Source organism: Saccopteryx leptura, chromosome 1 (assembly GCF_036850995.1).
Source record: "Saccopteryx leptura isolate mSacLep1 chromosome 1, mSacLep1_pri_phased_curated, whole genome shotgun sequence".
Classification (NCBI taxonomy): Eukaryota; Metazoa; Chordata; class Mammalia; order Chiroptera; family Emballonuridae; genus Saccopteryx; species Saccopteryx leptura.
The window spans coordinates 325,603,284-325,624,641 of NC_089503.1; the positions used below are offsets into that span (position 1 = coordinate 325,603,284).

General features: G+C 40.0%; 1 protein-coding gene across 4 annotated transcripts in view; it reads left to right on the forward strand.

The window, feature by feature from the left end:
* Nucleotides 1–5,971: 5,971 nt before the first annotated feature.
* USP45 (ubiquitin specific peptidase 45) overlaps nt 5,972–21,358 on the forward strand; it is an 86,809-nt gene continuing 71,422 nt past the window's right edge. The window contains exons 1-4 of one of the 4 annotated variants that reach the window (XM_066358828.1): nt 5,972–6,088; nt 10,429–10,538; nt 15,103–15,275; nt 15,638–15,741. In XM_066358828.1, coding sequence (XP_066214925.1) covers nt 10,439–10,538; nt 15,103–15,275; nt 15,638–15,741 — 377 coding nt within the window. In that variant the 5' untranslated portion in view covers nt 5,972–6,088; nt 10,429–10,438. Of the gene's footprint in view, nt 6,089–6,985; nt 7,030–10,428; nt 10,539–15,102; nt 15,276–15,637; nt 15,742–21,358 lie in introns of those variants that run through there. The other 3 variants (XM_066358827.1, XM_066358829.1, XM_066358832.1) reach the window with 3 other exon arrangements.

Consider the following 21,358-nt stretch of genomic DNA (forward strand, 5'->3'; position numbering starts at 1 on the left):
TGTTCTTTCTGAAGGCTTGTCTAGGGGAGAATTTCTTGACTTACGTTTCCCTAGAGGCTGACTGCATTCCTTGGCTAGCGGTCTCCTTACCCATCTCAAAGCCAGCAGTTTAGCGTCTTCAAATCTCTAAGTTTCACCCGCTTCTGTTGTTCTCTTCTTTTCCTCTGATCCTCGCGTGCCTCCCTTTTATAAAGACCCTTTGTGATTACAATGGGACCACTGGGACAATCTGGGATAATCTCCCATCTCAAGATTCTTAATTTAGTCATATCTGCAAACTCCTTTTGCCATGCAAAGTAACATATTTACAGGTTTTGGGAATTAGGACACCAGAGGAGGGGGGCATTATTTAGCCTACCGCATAAAGTTTCTTGTTACCTTATTTTTAATTTACTCTCAGTTTGGTTTCCAAACACAATGAAAGCTATATTTAACTGTAAATTCATTCACAGTGAGAAATTTAAAAAAAAATTTATTGATTGATTTTCAGATAAAGAAGGGGGGGGGGGGAAGAAGCAGGAAGCATCAATTCATTGTAGTTGCTTCTCTTATGTCCCTTGACCAGGCAAGCCAGGGTTTCGAATGGGTGAATTCAGCATTCCAGGTCAATGTTTTATCCACTGCACCACCTCAGGTCAGGTCCACAGTGAGAAATTTAAAAATTAATTTCTAAATGGCATTATTAAAGTATGTACCCAAGGGATAATTTCATTAAGCATGTACTTTTAAATTGTTAAGTTTTCAATAATTTAATAGTTAATAAAATCTCTTCAGACTTCTATACCAATGACATTACTTAAAATTGTTTTTCCAAATCATTTGGAGTTTAACCATAGTCTCTGTGTAATCTATAGTGTGTCCGTAAAGTCATGGTGCACTTTTGACCAGTCACAGGAAAGCAACAAAAGACGATAAAAATGTGAAATCTGCACCAAATAAAAGGAAAACCCTCCCAGTTTCTGTAGGATGATGTGGCAGCGTACGCGCATGCGCAGATGATGACGTAACACCATGTATACAGCGGAGCAGCCCACGGCCATGCCAGTTGAGATGTGGACGGTACAGAGGAAAGTTCATTGTGTTCTGTGGATTGCTAAATTCGAATCCGTGACCAAAGTGCAACGTGAATATCGGCGCGTTTGTAACGAAGCGCCACCACATAGGAATAACATTACTTGGTGGGATAAGCAGTTGAAGAAAACTGGCAGTTTGGTGGAGAAACCCAGTTCTGGTAGACCATCAGTCAGTGACGAGTCTGTAGAGGCTATATGGGATAGCTACCTAAGGAGCCCTAAAAAATCTGTGCATGAGCTCACATCGAACTGCACTGAATAGGTATGAAACTGGGAGAGTTTTCCTTTTATTTGGTGCAGATTTCACATTTCTATCATCATTTGTTGCTTTCCTGTGACTGGTCAAAAGTGTACCATGACTTTACGAACACACTGTATTTTGTAGATTAATTGTGAGTCAAGATGTCATTATGTATTTCAGGTTCATATACTCTCCATGGCATCCCCAAGCAGTTCTGAATATGCATCATAAGCCACAAGTTGCGTGGATACAGATATGGAAACAATGTGCATGGCCTAAATGAATCATATTTAATGATTTATGCTTTGGCAAGAACATGCAATTATTTGAGAAATATGTTTCTGTTAGTTGTTTTTGTTTTTGTTTTTTTTTCTGAAAAGTTCCTCTCACATCTAACATGGTGCCAAACTTGGTTTATTTAAGAGTCATTAGAGCAAAAAGATCTTGTCAAAAGAGATTGTGTCCCTGACTGGGTACCTCAGTCGGTTGGAGCATCATCCTGATATACCAAGGTTGGGAGTTTGACACCCAGTCAGGGCACATACAGAACTGAACCAATGAATGAATTAGTGGGTAGAACAACAAATTGATGTCTCTCTCTCTCAAATCAATCAATAAAAAATTTTTTAAAAGAGGTTGCAAGGCTTAAAGTGGGATGAAAGGGAAAGAAATTGTTTAACTTTCTAGGAGAGGTCTACCAATCTAAGTCGCTATGAACATTACATAATTTTCAAACAATTTATTTTTTGTCAGAATTCAAGTAAAAGATACTTGGGAGAAAGGGGATTTTTTTTTAAGTTGAGATTTTTTTCATTTTTTGGTCTACTTTAAGCCCCTAGATCAGTGGTTCTCAGTGTGTTCCAGGGTGCACTGGTGTGCCCTAGAAGATTTCCAGGTGCACCCTATGATATTCCAGAGAAATATGTGCCTGTTGGGGACCAAAAAACCAACAAGGATTTTGGAATTTAGATTTTTGGGGGATAGAGGTGTGGTGAATTGGCTGTAAACCGACAGTCTGCCCAACACCCCACCTCACTTGCCTGATTAGGTTGCAAAAGGCTGTTAGGCTGTGGTGCTGGATTGTTTATACTACCCCCCATGTTCCCTGGAAAGACTGGAGGCAAGTTTCTTCTATCCTTTGTTTGGTGTAAAGTTAAGATGATATGTATGGTGGGGGTTTTCTGCACTCAACACAGTTAAGAGTAAAAAAAGAGGAATTCTTCAATGTATTGACAAGAAAATGAGAGTTTGCTTTTCAACTATTGATATATGCCCAAACATTGAGGAAATCGCTAGGACACATCAGACTCATATTTCTCATAAACACAAGAATGAAAAAACTTAACACATTCGCACACTGGGACCTGCTGTATTTACTAAATCTTACTAAGAATGTGTCTATATATAAAAAGATAACTTTTTTGTTGTTTTCTTTGTTTTTAACCCCTCTTTCTTATGAGTTCTAAAAAGAATAACTCAAAAAATGTAACATAAAAATGTTTTTTAATATCAGAATAAATTTAATTTTGTCATATTTATGTTGTTTCATTACCATAAAAGCACACTTGGACTTTGTATTTTTACTTTAATATTTGACGTAATTGTTATAACATATTTCTCAGAAATTTGCATATAGTGTGCCTACAATTATTTGTAGGATTTTAAATGCTCCCTGACTTCAAAAAGTTTGAGAACCACTATCCTAGATATTAGAAAACTCAAGTGAAGAATTAGGAAACATATTGCCTTTTATACAACTTTTTTCAGAAGAGTTTCTATCAAAAGTTAAAATGAACATCTGTTGACTCAGCATTTCTACTGCTAATAATCAATCAATCTACTGAAAACATTTCCACAAGTAGGCAAAGATAAATGTACATTAATAGGGAACTCATTGGAGAAAAAGAAAGATATACTTATTTGCTGGAGTCCTGATAAAAGAATGAGGTTAATATGAAAATGTGTCCAAGATATACAGTCAGGTAAAAAAAAATAATCAAGTGTAGAATAGAACAGTGGTCCCCAACCTTTTTTTTTTTTTTTTTTTTTTAATTTTTTAAATTTATTTATTTACTTTTTTTTAGATTTTATTTATTCATTTTTATTAGAGAGAGAGAGGAGAGAGAGAGAGAGAGAGAGAACAGGGGGAGGATCAGGAAGCATCAACTCCCATATGTGCCTTGACCAGGCAAGCCCAGGGTTTTGAACCAGCGACCTCAGCATTCCAGGTCGTCGCTTTATCCACTGCGCCACCACAGGTCAGGCCCAGGTCCCCAACCTTTTTTGGGCCATGGACAATCTGGGATAATCTCCCATCTCAAGATTCTTAATTTAGTCATATCTGCAAACTCCTTTTGCCATGTAAAGTAACATATTTACAGGTTTTGGGAATTAGGACACCAGTGGAGGGGGGCATTATTTAGCCTACCGCATAAAGTTTCTTGTCACCTTATTTTTAATTTACTTTCAGTTTGGTTTCCCCACCGAGTAATGTTATTCCTATGTGGAAAATATTGTCAGAAAATATTTTCACGAACCGGCCTTTAGGGTGGGACGGACAAATGTATCATGTGACCGAGACAAGCGTCAAGAGTGAGTCTTAGACGGATGTAACAGAGGGAATCTGGTCATTTTTAAAAAAAATAAAACATCTTTCAGACTTAAATATAAATAAAACAGAAATAATGTAAGTTACTTATTCTTTCTCTGCGGACCGGTACCAAATGGCCCACGAACTGGTACTGGTCCGCGGCCCAGGGGTTGGGGACCACTGGAATAGAACATAGACTTTAATGTAATCTGTGTTCTCTTTTAATGAATGGTAATCATATAAAAATATGGTACAATGCATAGACAATTCCTGAAACTATACAGAAGAAACAGTGAACAGAGTAGAGGAAATGTTACTGCTGAGTAAAAAAAATGGAAGTATGGGCAGGAGAAAAAGATGAACTTTATACTAAACCATTATGTTAGTTTTATGCTAAAGAGTGTATCTTGAAAAATATACAATAAAAATTTAAAAGCTATATATAGACAACCTATAGCTTAGCAAAGTATTTCACATATTTTCAGGCAGAACAATAATGGTAAAATTAAAATATTTAACATTATTTGAAATACATACACAGCTAATCTTAAGCAAATTTATATTTTATTTGTTTTGTCATAATGTCTTTGCAATAACACTGAAAATATATTTACTGTGCATTATTTAAAAATTATTTTCTTTCTTTAAAAAATTTTTTTAAATTTTATTTATTTATTTATTTTGTGACAGAGAGTCAGAGAGAGGGACAGACAGGAAGGGAGAGAGATGAGAAGCATCAATTCTTTGTTGCGGCATCTTAGTTGTCCAGTGATTGCTTTTTCATATGTGCCTTGACGGGGGTGGGGGGGATGGGGGATGGCTACAGCAGACTGAGTGACCCTTTGTTTGAGCCAGCAACCTTGGGCTTAAGCTAATGAGCCTTGCTCAAACCAGATGAGCCTGCCCTCAAGCTGGTGACCTCGGGGTCTCGAACCTGGGTCCTCTGCATCCCCATCCCAGTCCAACGCTTTATCCACTGCGCTACTGCCCGGTCAGGCTAAAAATTATTTTCATTTTCTGAGAAACCCATCAAATAGTAAGTTTTACTTTCAGTTAAGTGAAAAGATAAATAACTTGAAGAACATCGGAAATAAAGTGTTAGAAAATTTTTCCTAACTCATTTCAAGTTTTGAAATGGAGATTGTAATCTCTGGACACTTTGGTTATGCAAAGGGTACATCTTTTGGAAGCCAAGATAGCTTTGGAATTTTGTCATTTCCAAGAAAAATTTAAATATTTTATGATGGTTTGCATAATTCCTAAATTTCTTTTTATAAAGCCGAGAAACTAAATTTCCATATTCTAATTCAGCCCTCCCCCTTAAGTGTAAATTGTATATCAATATATGATACTTTTTAAAAACTTTCTTTTACTGCAATGCAATTTAGTATACAAATTATTTAGATATGCTCAAGTTTGCATGTCCTTTTCTCCATATTCTGTTTCAAATCTGAATTAAAATAAATAAAAAATTTAAATATATAAAATAGTCTATTAGATCTCAAAATTACACCACAACGCAACCTATATTTATTTGGGGAATATTTTCTTTTCCCTAGTGAAAAAAATCCGCCTACTGCAAAACATGATTGTGTATCCTTGAATGGAGAACAATGACTGGCATATGTATTAGGTTATATTTGTGGAATGAGTGGTTTCTGTATACACAGTGTAAACATTTAGTAATCTCTTTAGCCAAATTCTCAATTAACATATAATCGCTCTTGGGATAAACCTCGTTAGCTATGATACTACCATTGCGCAAAGCTCCTTAGCCAGCCAGGTTCTTAACATGGAAATAATTTTAACTATTTCATAAGACATCAACTAGAGTTTTTAAGGAAAAGTCAAACTTGGTTTATCTCTGATATCTTTTTACCCGTAATCCAAGGATATATCCACAAGGCCAATTGTTCACCACTGCTGAACAATTTTGAAAGATTACAGTATTTGTAGAGCAATCCGTAACTAGCATTGATGTTTGCAATATCATTCTGATGACGGAGGGGGTCACAAGAAGGCCTAAACTCAGTGACAGTGTCCAGGTTCTTGTTACCTCACAGGAAAAAATTCAAGATCGAGACAGAGATTCAACAAAGCCGCAGATTTAAGGTGACAGTACACGCTGAAGAAGGAGGGGAGTGCGGACGAATTCAGAAAGTGATTCGCACCGGAGGTGTCTGGGTAAGGTTTTTTATCAGAAGTGTACAAGGGGAGGGAACGGGGGTGGCTCGTGGTCTCCGGAGCTGGGGGCAGGGGGCGAGGTCGCCGCGCAGCTCATCTCAGGTCCGACTCTCTGGGTGGTGGCTGTCTGGAGAACAGAGAGGCCTCCCAACTGCGATCTAGGTCAACGTGGCTGCTAACTCTGGCTGAGACTGGTTTTCGTTTGTCTCAACTATTTCTCAACCCAAGAAAACTGAGTGGGGAGGGATTGAAAGGGGACAGGTGCCTAGCCTCAAGTGACATCCCCAGACTCCTAACCTAGAAGGGGAAAGGAGAAATAGAGCTCGGGGTCTCTGTTTCCTAAACTAACTTTCCTGCCTCAATTCTATCAAAATATTTTCAAACTGACTACTTTTACTAAGTATATGCAATGTGCAGACCTCTTTAACGAATAATTGAGGTCCCAAGGGGGATAGGTGTAGAGAGCAAGACATTTCCTGTCCAGTAAGAAAGTGAGAAAGATAAGACAATAATAATGAAAAACAAAACAAAACAAACAAACAAAAAAACCAAGGTGATGTATGGTGGGTGTCTGACGTGACTTTATTGTACAGAAGAGTGTGACGGAGGAAAGCAGGAGGCTGTCCCAGCAGGTGCCCAGCCACAAGTGAGACTTCCTCCCGACGCCAGGAAGACCCGAGCGCTCCAGGCTGCTATTCGGATCCCACCGCTATTATTTTAAGACTAGCAGGCGTCTACCAGGCTTTGTCCAAGTAGAAAACGAAGGCGAGAGCAGAGCCGACCGGCCTTGCCCACGCTCCACTCCGGGTGCTCGGCCCCGGGAGCCGCAGACCGCGGGTTCAGGCTCGGGCGCGGCCCCGCGAGGCCCCGCCCCCGCCGCTCGCGGACAGCCGCGCAGGCGCAGTCTCTTCTCGTGGAGACGCGGAGGCTCGGCCCGCGGGGTGAGTTGGGTGCGGTCAGGGGGTCGCAGTGTCCGGATCTAGGATTCCGCGACCGCGGGCACAAGTGGCGTGGTGCGCCTGGGAGAGTGGCCCGCTTTGCCCTCCCGTCTTCCTGATCCTTGTCTATGGCCGCGGTCAGGCGGCGGCCGGAGGCGCAGCCGGCCGAGTCCGGGCGGGGGAGCGGCCGCCGGGAGGGCCGAGTCCCCGTCTCGCCGTGACCGGCGCGCGCGGCGGCCCGGCACCCCCGGCGTCTCCGGCGCGCTCGCCGAACAGCGCCTTCCCCTCGGGAAACGCGGTGTCTCTGTGGTGACGGGAGGAAGCGTGTGGAGCCGCGGGTTTCTGGCAGCCTCGTGGAGAAGGCCCGCCCGGGTCCGTCGCTCCTGGCTGGGGGCCTCGGCACGCCCCTTCACTTCTCTGCGCCTCCGTCTCCTCCAGTGTGAAATGGGGAAAATAAGTCACCTGTCTCATAGGATAGTTGTGAGGAGTTAGTGGGCTTAGTTTAGTTATCTTTGAAGTGCTTAGAACCGAGTGCGATGCTCAGTAAAACTATGTTAAGTGCTTTTCATCTTGTCGAGCCTGGTATCGAACCTCTGCCCTCCCGCCGCTGAAAATAATTGCCCAAGAGTAGGAAAAAATGATTCTTTTTTTTTTTTAGATTATAGGCCTTTGTTTGCATAACCTGCTTAAAAACATTAAACATTTCTAAGCAACTTAGTTGTACATCCTACATTAAAGAAAAGACAGATTTTAGAATAATGCCGAAGTTGAAAACTGAAAACTTTGGTTGGGAAACCATGTGAGAAAAATGACCAGGAAGTGCCCTGGCCAGAATGTTCTCTTGGTTAGATCCTCCTCCTGAATTGCAGAGGTTGCTGGTTCAATTACAAGTAGGGACACATACAGGAACAGGTCTGTGTTCCTGTTTCTCTCTTTCTCTCTCTCTAAAATCAGTAAATTAAAAAAGAATGGCTAGAAGGTATTTGTGCTGAAAAGAGCATAGTGGGCCTGAGATAGTTATCTTTAGAAAAACCTTCTTGCAAGGTTAGCCCTTGTTTGACATCTGGGAACAATATGGTTTATGCTGTACAATATGGTTTGTACTGAAGTTACTAGCTCCCACAAAGATCCTGGGCCTGTGATTGTAATGGGCTTCCCTGGGCAAAAGCCTTGCACAGATGTACTGCTGGATTTGACATCTGGGAGGGAGAGGACATAAGGAAGCCTGCACAAGGATTCCTCTATGTAGCTTGTGTCTTTTTCCATTATGATCAGCCTGTACGTTCATACTGTATACATTGCCATGATAAATGGTAGCTATGAGTACAACTAACTATATGCTGAGTTTTGTGAGTCCTAGTGAATCTCCAAATGTGAGGGTGGTCTTGGAACTCCCCAGACACAGTATTGATGATAGAAAGTATTTGAAGCTCTAATAATTGGACTCATCTCTTTTTAATTTAAAGGGATATTGTAAAAGAAACCTATACATATAAGTATAACCTATACATATAAGTATAAGGATAGCTAAACAGTGGGTTACTATCCACAGTGTTTCTATATATTTAAATATATTGTATTTGTCAGAAAAAAAACCACTGGAAATTGATTTGATATTGCCAAGTTAAGTTTGAGCCAAGGTTTTTGTAAAAGACCCAGATCTTTACAGATTGTAGGTCAAATACCTTTCTTTTCTTTTCTTTCTTTCTTTTCCCTTCCTTCCTTCCTCCCTCCCTCCCTCCCTCCCTCCCTTCCTTTCCTCCCTTCCCTTCCCTTCTGTTCCCTTCCTTTTCTTTTTCTCTTCTCTTTCCTTTCCTCCCTCCCTCCCTCCTTCCCTCCCTCCCTCCCTCCCTCCCTCCCTCCCTTTCTTTTTCTTTTTTATTCTGACAGCATTATTTATGTGTTAATGCTCTTCTTCATGAAGAGTTTATCTGTACAATTGGGAAAAAAAATATGACCAGTTTCTTATGGGCCATTTTCCCTGGATACTTTTAGTTATGTCTATTTTCAGGACATTAAGTTAAAATAGTTGGAGGAGCCTGACTTGTGGTGGCGCAGTGGATAAAGCGTTGACCTGGAACGCTGAGGTCACCGGTTCGAAACCCTGCACTTGTCTGGTCAAGGCACATATGGGAGTTGATGCTTCCTGCTCCTCCCCCCTTCTCTCTCTCTCTCTCTCTCTCTCTCTCACTCTCTCTCCTATCTAAAATGAATAAATTAAATAAAAAAAAAACAAAAAAAAATTCTGTGTTTAAAAAAAAAATAGTTGGAGGTGGCCCTGGTCAGTTGTCTCAGTGGATAGAGCATTGGCCTGGCATGCAGACATCCTGGTTCAATCCCTAGTCAGGGCACACATAAGAAGTGACCATCTTCCCTCCCCACCCCTTCTTTCTCTCTCTTCCCCTCTCACGGCCAGTGGCTCAGTTGGTCCCACCCAATGTCGACCTTATGAGTTGAATCCTGGTTGTGGAGCATGCAGCAGACTATCTCCCCTTCTCTCACTTAAAAAAAAAAAAAAAAAAGCTGGGGCTGTGGTGGAATAACTTGGTTGGTTAGAGCATTGTCTTAATGCACAGAGGTTGCTGGTTTGTTCCCCAGTCAGGACACATATAGGAACAGGTCAGTGTTTCTCTCTCTCCTCTCTTTCTCTCTTTCTCTCTCCCTCTCTCCCTCTCTTTCTCTCTCTCCTTTCCTCTTCCTCTCTCTAAAATCAATAAGTTTTTTTAAAAAGACAAAAAAGTGGTTCCTGGCAGGAGGGCTCGGTTGGTTAGAGCATTGTCCCAAAGCACAGAGGTTGCTAGTTTGACCCCCAGTCAGAGCACCTATAGGAACAGATTGATGTTCCTCTCTCTCCATCCACCTCTCTCTCTCTCATCCTCTCTTTTAAATTAATAAAATAAACATTTGAAAAAAGACAGAAAATGGAGAAAACATGCAGTAGTTTCAAAAGATAGAAATTTATTTCTCTGTAGTCTAGCACTAGGTCATACAGCAAAGGTGGCATGGCCTAATGGTGCTTGGCACATGGCTTCCATCTCTGGTCCATTGTGGCTTTACCAACTCCTACTATTTCCTTGCTGGTGGGACAGCAGAAAGATCAAGGGGAGCACACGATGCAGAAGCAGTGACTTGTTCCATTGATCAAAACTTCAGCTTTTTCATTCACCTAGAAAGCATATATCTAGGGAGTAGTTGGTAACAGTTAAATGTAAAGTGCCATTTGTGGATTGGCTTCATAAAGATACTTTTTGGTTCCAGCTGACTTCCCTTTTCTTCCTCTGCTGATTAAGTGGACTAGTTAAAATTGAAGTAATTTCAGTTTTAATATGCACTAAGTAAAATACATAAAATTTTAATTTTGAGGATTAAAGTGTATTCTCCCCCCACCCCCAACCTTTTCAGTAAATAACAGATGCGAGTGAAAGAGCCATCCAAAGTTTTCCCTGAGAAAACCAAAAGAAGCAAGAGGCCTGCCATACCTCATGATGAAGACTCTTCAGATGACATTGCTGGTAAATCGTGATACTCTGGCATCCTAAATATTGTGTGGCAGAAAAGAAATAACAATATATCTTAGTTTAAAATTTTACTTTTCAATTACAATTTACATTCAGTATTATTTTGTATCAGTTTTAGGTGTATTGCGTTGTGGTTATACATGCTTTTAATGAATAAATTCTTTCCTCTTTATTTTTAACGTGTTCTGGGTGAACTTTAAAATCAACTTGTCTAGTTCCAAAAGAATGCTGTTGGTATTGTTATTGAGATTTTGTTTAGTTTATAAAGTAATTAGGATTCGCTTATTTTTGTGGTTGTCCTGTTTCTCACGGGCTGTTACAACCAAGCGGTCAAGTCAGAAGGTTGGCAGACGCCACTGGTGAGCCGCTGGCTTCAGGCCTTGAGTTTTGGCCTTGGAGGATTTTCGTTACTTTCTTTTTTTAATTTTATTTATTTATTTTTTTAATTAAAAATTTTTTTTTCTGAAGTTGGAAACGGGGAGGCAGTCAGACAGACTCCCACTCCTGCATGCACCCAACCGGGATCCACCCGGCACGCCCACCAGGGGGCGATGCTCTGCCCATCTGGGGTGTTGCTCTGTTGCAACCAGAGCCATTCTAGCGTCTGAGGTAGAGGCCACAGAGCCAGCCATCCTCAGCGCCTGGGCCAACTTTGCTCCAATGGAGCCTCGGCTGCGGGAGGGGAAGAGGGAGACAGAGAGGAAGGAGAGGGGAACGGGTGGAGAAGCAGATGGGTGCTTCTCCTGTTTGCCCCGGCCGGGAATCGAACCCGGGACTCCTGCATGCCAGGCCGACGCTCTACCACTGAGCCAACCGGCCAGGGCTCTTCGTTACTTTCTTAACCAGTTTGCTCAGCTCTTTATATAAAAAGATGTTTTTAATATATTATTTCCACTTTTACATGTTTTTAATTTGGACAGTGTTTCAGGATAACTAAAGTACTGTATTGAAGGAAGTCTGAATTTTACCTTTAAATATTCTCTTCTGTGAATAGTTTTCTTCAGGGATTGATTATTCTCATTAACTCTCCTTTGCCTGTCTTCCATAATTAGTATTAGTATTTTTTCCTCAAACCCTTTAAAACTCCTGTCCCTTTTCATTTTGCTTCTGTCTTTATTTTTATTTTTTACTGTGTTTCAGAGTCTGTGTCACCTTATAGGCATTAGTTTTGCCTTCCTTTTTGTAATTTTATTTTGGTTTTCTTCCACTTCTTGCTGAACTCTGCCAGCCACTTCCTGTTGTTTTGCCACCTCATGCTAGAGTGTTCACTTCTGGTCTGTGATTTAGTTCATGGAAGAGATTGCTCGGCCATGGTTTTCCATTGCCTTTCTTCCCTCATATTATCTGAGCATAGATTCTGCGTCTTTGATTATTCTTTGATTACTCATTATTTGATGTAGGGTTGCTTTCCTTGGACCAGTAAGGTTTAGGATGTTTCTGCTGGAAGGAGGGCCAAAACACCGTTGAGACCTAAGTGGAATTTTGAGTTTGAGCCATTTGGCCTTTACTTCTTTCCAACCAGTGGGATTGCGCAGCACTGGATATTTTCAGAATCCATAGTTTCTCTTCTTCCCAACTGCCACAGTGATAGGATTGTTCAGGGCAAATATGACCCCCTAGCGAATGAGAAATTTCCTTTTTGCTTCTTCTCAAAAAAAAATTGGACATAGGGGAACCACCATTGTTGCAGCACAGAGATTTGGGTTTTGTTCTGTGTATGCAGCATATGCCGTATGTCACTGTAATCCACAGCTGCAGTATTCTCTCTGCCTCTGTGTGCACTCCTGTTTCATCTCTGCTGCTTCGAGGGCAGGCCTTTCCACGGAATTTGTGACTTGGGTATTCAGCTCTATCCTGGTTTCTCTAAAAGTGATATTTGTTACTTGTTCTTTTTGCCCTTGGACAATTTCTGGGAGGGAAAAGGGGAGTGTCGATTTTTATGCCGTTATTTGCAAGCTGAAAGACCTTACAAAATGTTTTATTAATATTTAAAGTAGAAAACATGGAGATTTGGATTATTGTTTTTGATATGTTAATATGAAACAACGATAGACTTTAACACATTTTTATATTTTTTATTCAGGACTGTCTAGAGTATCTACTTGTCACATGAAATTTAGATAGTTATATGATTAAAAATATTTTAGAAAACTGAGGAACTTTGCTTATTAACACAGGGAATTTTTAAATATAGTTTTAAGTATATAGTTTTAAATATTATATATTTTAAGTATGTAAACACCAGTTAGCTCTTGTAGGAAAACTTAAAACTTTTAAATTTACTTATACTTATAAAAAGTATGTAGGGTGAGACGTTTAAAAACTAATATTGTAGATTTCTTTTTTTTTTTTTTTTTTAATATTGTAGATTTCAATTGAGGGCCTGGAACCTATAAAAAATTGAGTAAATATTAAAGAACTTACTGGCTTTATTCAATAATTCATGAGTTGGGTAGCGTCCCATCTAGAAGACAGAAAGGAGTTCCAAGGAGCCATACAAAATGAAAGCTTTTTATAGGCAGAAGGGAGCAGGACAAGCAAGTTATACTAGCAAAAAGCAGATTTGTTGTGGCAAGATCACCTTCCTTTAAGGATTGGCGAGGGTCCTAGCAGATTTCTTCACTAGTGCTGACCAGATAATTCTAGGTTGACTGGTTTAAGATTCCATTCCTGGTTTGAAATTCCTTCCCGGTATCCTTGGCCAGGTAGCTCAGTTGGTTAGAGTCATCTCTATACACTAAGGTGATGGGTTCAATCCCTGGTCAGAGTACATATAAGAATCAACCAATGAAAGCATAAATAAGTGGAACAATAAATTAATATTTCTCTCTCTCTCTCCGCTCCTCTCTTGCTCTAAAATCAATAAATAAAAATCAGAAAAAATTCTAAGGAGAAGCTGAAACTGTAATCAACTTAGATATTAAGTCTCAGTTTGGTGACATGGGGCTCTGCATAACTGACCCATTTTGGTTCTGTTGTCTTTTTTTAAATAAGTCTTTTAATCTTAATTAAGTTCATTAACAATTTCAGTTTTATAAATCTACGTTTAGAATTAGAGAATAGGTAAATTGTGCTCTGGCCAAATCCCACCCCAAAGATGATACAGAAGGTATGTGGAATGATTTTTCCCTTAGAACCGCTGCCTTAGAATGTTAAAATATAAAACCTCAAGCAAAGCAATGAGATGTGGTCCATTTCTGGGTGTTAAACTTGTGAGGTCATTTATCAGTCTTCCCCTGACCATTTCTTTCTTTAAATGTTTTCAAACATAGGACATCAGAATTACTTTTTTATGTGTCTATTCTTATAACTTGCTCTTGGTGTAAAATTAGAAGTTTTTATCAGATTTATGCATTATTTTTGTTAAAATTTTATTATAAGTAACTTGTCAGGAATCACATTCTTAGTCTTCAAGATGAAATGAAAGTACTGTTTAGCTGGTCTCGAGTTACCATAGGTGAAAGGAATGTTTTGCATTTAGAAAGGGAAGTGGAGAAAGTTGAAATGTACATACTCCTTCTGTTTTCCTCTTCAGGTTACTCAGTCTCTTTGTTGTTTGATTTTGGCAGTTGTAGGTTTGGTGTTTGGGATATTTGATTTGAGATGAAGCAATTGAAGTGCTCAGGTATTTGGGAGAAATGGAAGTATCGTTATGCCCTTGGGTGGAGAATATGGTTATTTGAAGAATTAAAAACTTCTTTGCTCATTTTGGTAATTTGTCTTCACACAATGCACACAGTGGGAAACTGTTATAAAGGATATTTAAGGACTATTAAAAATCTTTTGTTATTTGGGAATATTCATTAGGAGAATTCTGGGGATTCTTATTCCTATAAATTGTATCTTTATTCCTCTCTCTCCTTTCTCCCAACAATGATGAAAATAATGTCATAGCAAAGCTAGTCTATGTGAAAAGATTTTATGTGTGTATCTTAATGGAAATAAAATATATTCAAAATGCTAGACACATTTTAGCTGCTCAATAAATTATCTCCTTTAATTATTTATTAAACTTCTATTTTTGAAATATTTTTGATTCATAGGAAGGTACAGTGAAATATACAAGGAGATCCCACTCACCCTTTACCTAATGTCTCCTGGTTTAACATATTGTATTTCTATAGTATAATATCAAAACAAAGAACCTGACCTCAATGCATTTCATAGAACTTATTTGTATTTCAATAGATATACAAGTATTTGTGTATGTGTGTAGGCTCATGTGTTCATAGCTCTATGCAGTTTATTACATGTATAGCTTTCTATAACCACCACAATCAGGATACTTGACTGTTAAATCACCACCTGAAGTATATACTCATCTATAACCACAACTCCTTCCCATCCACAGTCTTGGCAACCACTAATCTGTTCCCTAACTCTATAATTATGTTATTTCACAGATGTTTTGTAAATGGAATCATTCCCTAAGTGTGCCTTTTGAGTTATTATTTTTTAAATCTCAATGCTTTTTAGTTATAGCTTTTTAACGTTAGTGACTTTACTTACTGATTGGGTTTAGCAACGAAAATGCTCACCTTTGTTTTATCTTATTCAGCAGGTTTCACTTGCCGACATGTAAGTCATGCTGTCAATGTGAATCATGTGAAAACAGCGATAGCTGAGAATCTGTGGTCGGTTTGCTCAGAGTGTTTAAAAGAAAGAAGATTCTGTGATGGACAGCGAGGACTTCCTTCTGATATTTGGTTGTGCCTCAAATGTGGTTTTCAGGTGAGAAAAGTGTTTTTATTTTTTGTCTTAAATATTTTCCTTAATTTTTATTTTGAATTTGACTATTAGTAATGCTTGAAACTAAACATAAATTTAGCCCATACTTTCATAGAACTTTACAATGCTGAGCTTAGAAATATTTAAGATAAAGTAAAAGATATGTTTTGTTCAGAAAGTAATCATGTGTGGTTTATAAGAATTGAAAGGGAATCTAGCCTACTTGTAATAGTTCTCATCTTTAGACCTGCCTTTACCTATTTGTAGTTTATAAAATTTTTTGAGTTTGAGTATGATTTAAATTTTGGTTAATTTGAAACAAATGTATATATCAATCATACAAATAGCATTCTGTTCATCTTTAGGGATGTGGTAAAAACTCAGAAAACCAGCACTCATTAAAGCACTTCAAGAGTTGGAGAACAGAGCTCCATTGTATTATAATTAGTCTGAGCACATGGACTATATGGTAAGTTAGATTTTATTAGTACTTACATCCATGACAAAAATTCTCTCTTTTTTCAGCATCACAGGTAAAGTAAGTAAAGATGTTATACCAGCTTATGCTTTTTAGCTAGAATAACCTATGGAATAATTTAAGAACATTAATATTACTCATGAATACAAAATTTAAATAAGAAAATAGTCATCCCTCTACCTTTCTTTAACATTTTCTTTGTGCAATAAAGGAAAATCCTTTCAAATTGAGTTTTCATAATGCACTTGCTGATAGAGTCCCATAGTTCCAGAGGAGGAAGGTACTTGAGGCCGTCAGGTGGTTTGGTGGTTTTCTACAGGGAAGAGGGAACTTCTCAGGTGGTTCTACTATGTAACCTTGGTTGGGAATCAAGTCCAGTTCCCTTACTTTATGTATAAGGACACTGGAAATCATTTCTTTTTGTGGTTATAAAACAAAAATTCAGGCACTAAAATAAGTCTTTTGATTGCCTGATCTCTGCTCAGCATGCCACACTGCCTCTGTGGTATAAGTGGACGCTATTGAAAAGCTTTTTTTTGTATTTTACTTTTTAAAAAAAATTAAGTGAGAGGCGGGGAGGCAAGAGAGACAGACTCCCACATGCGCTCCGACCAGGATCCACCTGGCAGGCCCCAACCTGGAGATGCTCTGCCCATCTGGGGCCACTGCTCCATTGCTCAGCAACCAAGTTATTTTAGTGCTTGAGGCGAAACCAGGGAACTATCCTCAGTGCCCTGGGCCAACTTCGCTTGAACCATTTGAGCCATAGCTGCAGGAAGGGAAGAGAGGATGAGAAAGGGAAGAGGGAGGGTGGAAAAGCAGATGGTTGCTTCTCCTGTGTGCTCTGACTTGGAATCGAACCCGGGACTTCCACATGCCGGGCCAACTCTCTATCACTGAGCCAACTAGCCAGGACCACAATAAAATTTTTCTAACTGGAATTTATAGACTCCTAGGATTCCTTGAATGACTTTTCAGGAGTTTTCAAGTTTTATTTATTTATTTATTTATTTATTTTACAGAGACAGAGAGAGAGTCAGAGAGAGGGATAGACAGGGACAGACAGACAGGAACGGAAAGATGAGAAGCATCAATCATTAGTTTTTCGTTGCGCATTGCAACACCTTAGTTGTTTATTGATTGCTTTCTCATATGGGCCTTGACCGCGGGCGGGCCTTCAGTAGACCCAGTAACCCTTGCTTGAGCCAGCGACCTTGGGCTCAAGCTGGCGAGCTTTTGCTCAAACCAAATGAGCCCGCACTCAAGCTGGCGACCTCGTGGTCTCAAACCTGGGTCTTCCACATCCCAGTCCTATGCTCTATCCACTGTGCCACCGTCTGGTCAGGCTCAAGTTTTCTTTAAGCCAAAAATATTTTAACTTTGTGTTTTTTGGGGGGGGTTCTAACATTGATACTAGCATATTTTTTCCTGTAAGGAGAGATCATCATCTTACAATTTAATTCAGCCACAGGGTGGGGTGATTGCTACATTTATGGGTTTTTTAAAATTGATTTTGAGAGATAGAAAGACGCAGGAAAGAGAGTGAGAAGCGTTAATTTGTAGTTGCTTCACTTTAGTTGTTCATTGATTGCTTCTCATATGTGCCTTGACTGGGGGGCTGAAGCTGAGCCAGTGACCCCTTGCTCAAGCCAGCAACCTTGGGATCATATTGATGATCCCATGCTCAAGCCAGCGACCCCTTGCTGAAGCTGGTGACCTGGGGGTTTCGAACCTGGGACCTCAGGGTTCCAGGTTGACATTCTATTCACTCTGCCACCACTGGTCAAGCAACTGCATTTGTGTTTTGTTGTTGTTGGCCCCAAGTAATAGTATTGGGAAAATAGAATGAGGAAAGGATAGAGGAAACTTAATATGTAGAGGATGTATTGGAGCCAGAGGAGTGGGGAATGATGCCTAGCATGGCAGCTCAATAAACATTTCTCTCCAGTCTTAAAGGAAGCAATGGTCTCAAACTATGGGGTGCCTTAGAATTGCTGGGAGGGCTTGTTCAAATAGATTGCTGGGTCCCAGGTCTAACATTCTGATTTAGTAGTTTTGGATAGGGCCTGAGAATTTGCCTATCAAGTCCCCAGGTGTTGCCAGTGCCCTGGTCTGGGCACCACAGTTTGAGGACTGCTGAAATAGAAAAAGCTGGTGGGAGAATTGAGTGGCACTTGGTAGAATAGTCTCATTTCAAGTCAGTCTGTGTTAGAACTTCTGTTGTAGCTCTTAGGATCGTAATTATGGTCTGATAACTTCGTGATTTAATTTTAGCAAAAAAAAGTACCTAACATAATAAATTAGCATTGCTAGTTATAACTTAGTTGTAATTTTAAAAAATATTTAATTATATAACTTTGCTTTATTACAAGGGTAATGAATTTATTGTTTTGTGAGTGGATGCGCTAGATTTATAATTAAGATAATTTAAATCATTTAGGACTATTGAAAGGGAATTATTTTCCTTTTAAAGGAAGAAATTCAAGTTTGTCACATGCATTTATAGATATTTAAGGACTACTATTTTATTTTCCCATTTAATTCTTAAATGTTAAAAACTTCAATAATTTCAGTAGAAAACTGCACTAATTTGGATTAAAGAGAAGACCAGCCTGAACTAGGGAAAAACCATAAAAACCTAAAAAAGAAAGGAATATTGTAGATTTGATAATTTAATTATAGCCAACAAAGTGTTGCTAGATAATGGATTTAATACTACTTTAAAAGGTAATTATTGCCCTGGCCGGTTGGCTCAGCGGTAGAGCGTCGGCCTAGCGTGCGGAGGATCCGGGTTCGATTCCCGGCCAGGGCACACAGGAGAAGCGCCCATTTGCTTCTCCACCCCTCCGCCGCACTTTCCTCTCTGTCTCTCTCTTCCCCTCCCGCAGCCAAGGCTCCATTGGAGCAAAGATGGCCCGGGCGCTGGGGATGGCTCTGTGGCCTCTGCCCCAGGCGCTAGAGTGGCTCTGGTCGCAATATGGCGACGCCCAGGATGGGCAGAGCATCGCCCCCTGGTGGGCAGAGCGTCGCCCCATGGTGGGCGTGCCGGGTGGATCCCGGTCGGGCGCATGCGGGAGTCTGTCTGACTGTCTCTCCCCGTTTCCAGCTTCAGAAAAATGGAAAAAAAAAAAAAAAAAAAAAGGTAATTATTGCCTGACCTGTGGTGGCGCAGTGGATAAAGCGTCGACCTGGAAATGCTGAGGTCGCTGGTTCGAAACCCTGGGCTTGCCTGGTCAAGGCACATATGGGAGTTGATGCTTCCAGCTCCTCCCCCCTGTCTCTCTCTCCTCTCTCTCTCTCTCTCTCCCTCTCTCTCCTCTCTAAAATGAATAAATAAAAAAAATAATAAATAAAAAAAAAAAAAAAAAAAAGGTAATTATTAGCATGGTGGTTTCTTACCTCTGACTCCACATCAGATCACATAAGTGGAACTTGAAAAACCCATAGGTGCCTGTGGCCCGCTATCAGGGCTTCTGTGTGTTTAAGTTTCATAGGTACTTCTTATGTCAAACCAAGGGTAAGAGGCATTGATTTAACACAATGTATGAAGGACTGTTTTTAAATTTTTACAGTTTCTCATCTGTAAAAATAAAGTAATATACACTGTAAAGTTATTTATTTTTAAAATGATAATACTTGTCTGACCTGTGGTGGCGCAGTGGATAAAGCGTTGACCTGGAATGCTGAGGTCACCGGTTCAAAACCCTGGGCTTGCCTGGTCAAGGCATATATGGGAGTTGATGCTTCCTGCTCCTCCCCACTTTCTCTCTCTCTCTCTCTCTCTCTCTCTCTTTCACTCTAACTCTCTCTCCTCTCTAAAATGAATAAATAAATAAATAAAATTAAAATGATAATACTTTTTTGATGGTTGTGAGGAATTAAACCTGAAAATACATGTAAAGCACTTAGAACAGTGTCTGGATCATGGTACATGATTGATTAATATTTTTGTTGTTATTTCTAATCGAAACAAGTAGAATTAAGTTATTTTGAGTTGTCCTCTTTTCTCCAAATCCACTGCCATTACACCGTTTTTAATTTACATTTTCTTTTTGTGCTCTTAAAGTTACAATATATTTTATAACAAGAGAACATTAAATTGCAATGTCAGTAAAATTTCTTGACATTTCAATATTTTGAAAATGAACAATTATATTTTTACTCTTTTTGGCAATAGTTACATCCATAAATACTGAGCATCTATTATAATGTAAGCCTGGTAACTATAATTAAATTGTTTAAATTCCATCAAATCTATGGAAAAGGCCCTGGCGGGTTGGCTCAGTGGTAGAGCGAGGCCTGGTGTGCAGAGGTCCTGGGTTTGGCCAGGGCACACAGGAGAAGCGCCCATCTGCTTCACTCCTCCCCCTCTCCTTCCTCTCTGTCTCTCTCTTCCCCTCCCGCAGCCAAGGCTCCATTGGAGTAAAGATGGCCCGGGCGCTGGGGATGGCTCCTTGGCCTCTGCCCCAGGCGCTAGAGTGGCTCTGGTCGTGGCAGAGCGACACCCCAGAGGGGCAGAGCATTGCTCCCTGGTGGGCAGAGCGTCGCCCCCTGGTGGGCGTGCCGGGTGAATCCCGGTCGGGCGCATGCGGGAGTCTGACTGTCTCTCCCCGTTTCTAGCTTCAGAAAAAATACAAAAAAAAAAAAAATAAATCTATGGAAAAGATGTTTGGGACTCTTTTCTGTGACTCATTTCCTTTGTGGATTTATCTGTGCATCTTTTTCTGTGTGTAAGTAATAAAGTGGTCACGCAGTAAATATTTGACTGAATTTTAGTACTATTTAGAAAAAGAACCTAAACCTAATTTATAGCCCTTGATCATAGGACCACTAATAGTTATAAGTAAAAAGACTGTGGATATGTAAGTTAGTATTGGTATAACATATTACATTCATAAAATTTTCATTGCTTTCAAACACATGTTTTTATTTGACTATTGTGTCTCATGAAGATAAAGGAAGCAGGTAATGACAATATATAGAAGAAACTTTATTAATACTGTATGCATTAATGAGTAAACTTAGTGGAGGGTGGTTTTCTGACAAGGCACATGTTGTGAAAATCAGTCCCTAACCCTCTCTTCTCAAATAAGCCCTGTAATGCCGGTGGCAGGTGGCCGAGGCTAGGAAGGTCCACATTGGATTCGGCCAGATGGTAAATAGAGAAAATGTGGAGCCAGAAAGGGTTGGGCCATTTCATTTAATCAAGTCTCACAATAGTAGACAAGCACACAGGCAGGGGAAAACCTCTTCTCCGGCACACAAACAGCAAGAATGACCCCTCACAGTGGCGGGCAGGCAACCTGCCATCCACAATCCCCCTCTCTCTTGAGCACAATCAGCCATAGCCTTATACAGGCCATACACACGTGGTGTAGCCACGCACTCATGTACCAGTCAGGCAAAGTGCTTGCAAGTAGGTAACCCCACGAGCAAGCCTAACACAGCTGCCCCACAAGCCGCAAACAAAATAAAACACCAATCTCATCCAGTCTTCCCATCTCTGTAAGTGGAACTGCCATCATTTAACGTATACAAGCCAGAAGCATGGCAGTTATTTTCTTCCTCTTTTTATATTATTTTATTTTTTAACCATTTAACAATAGTA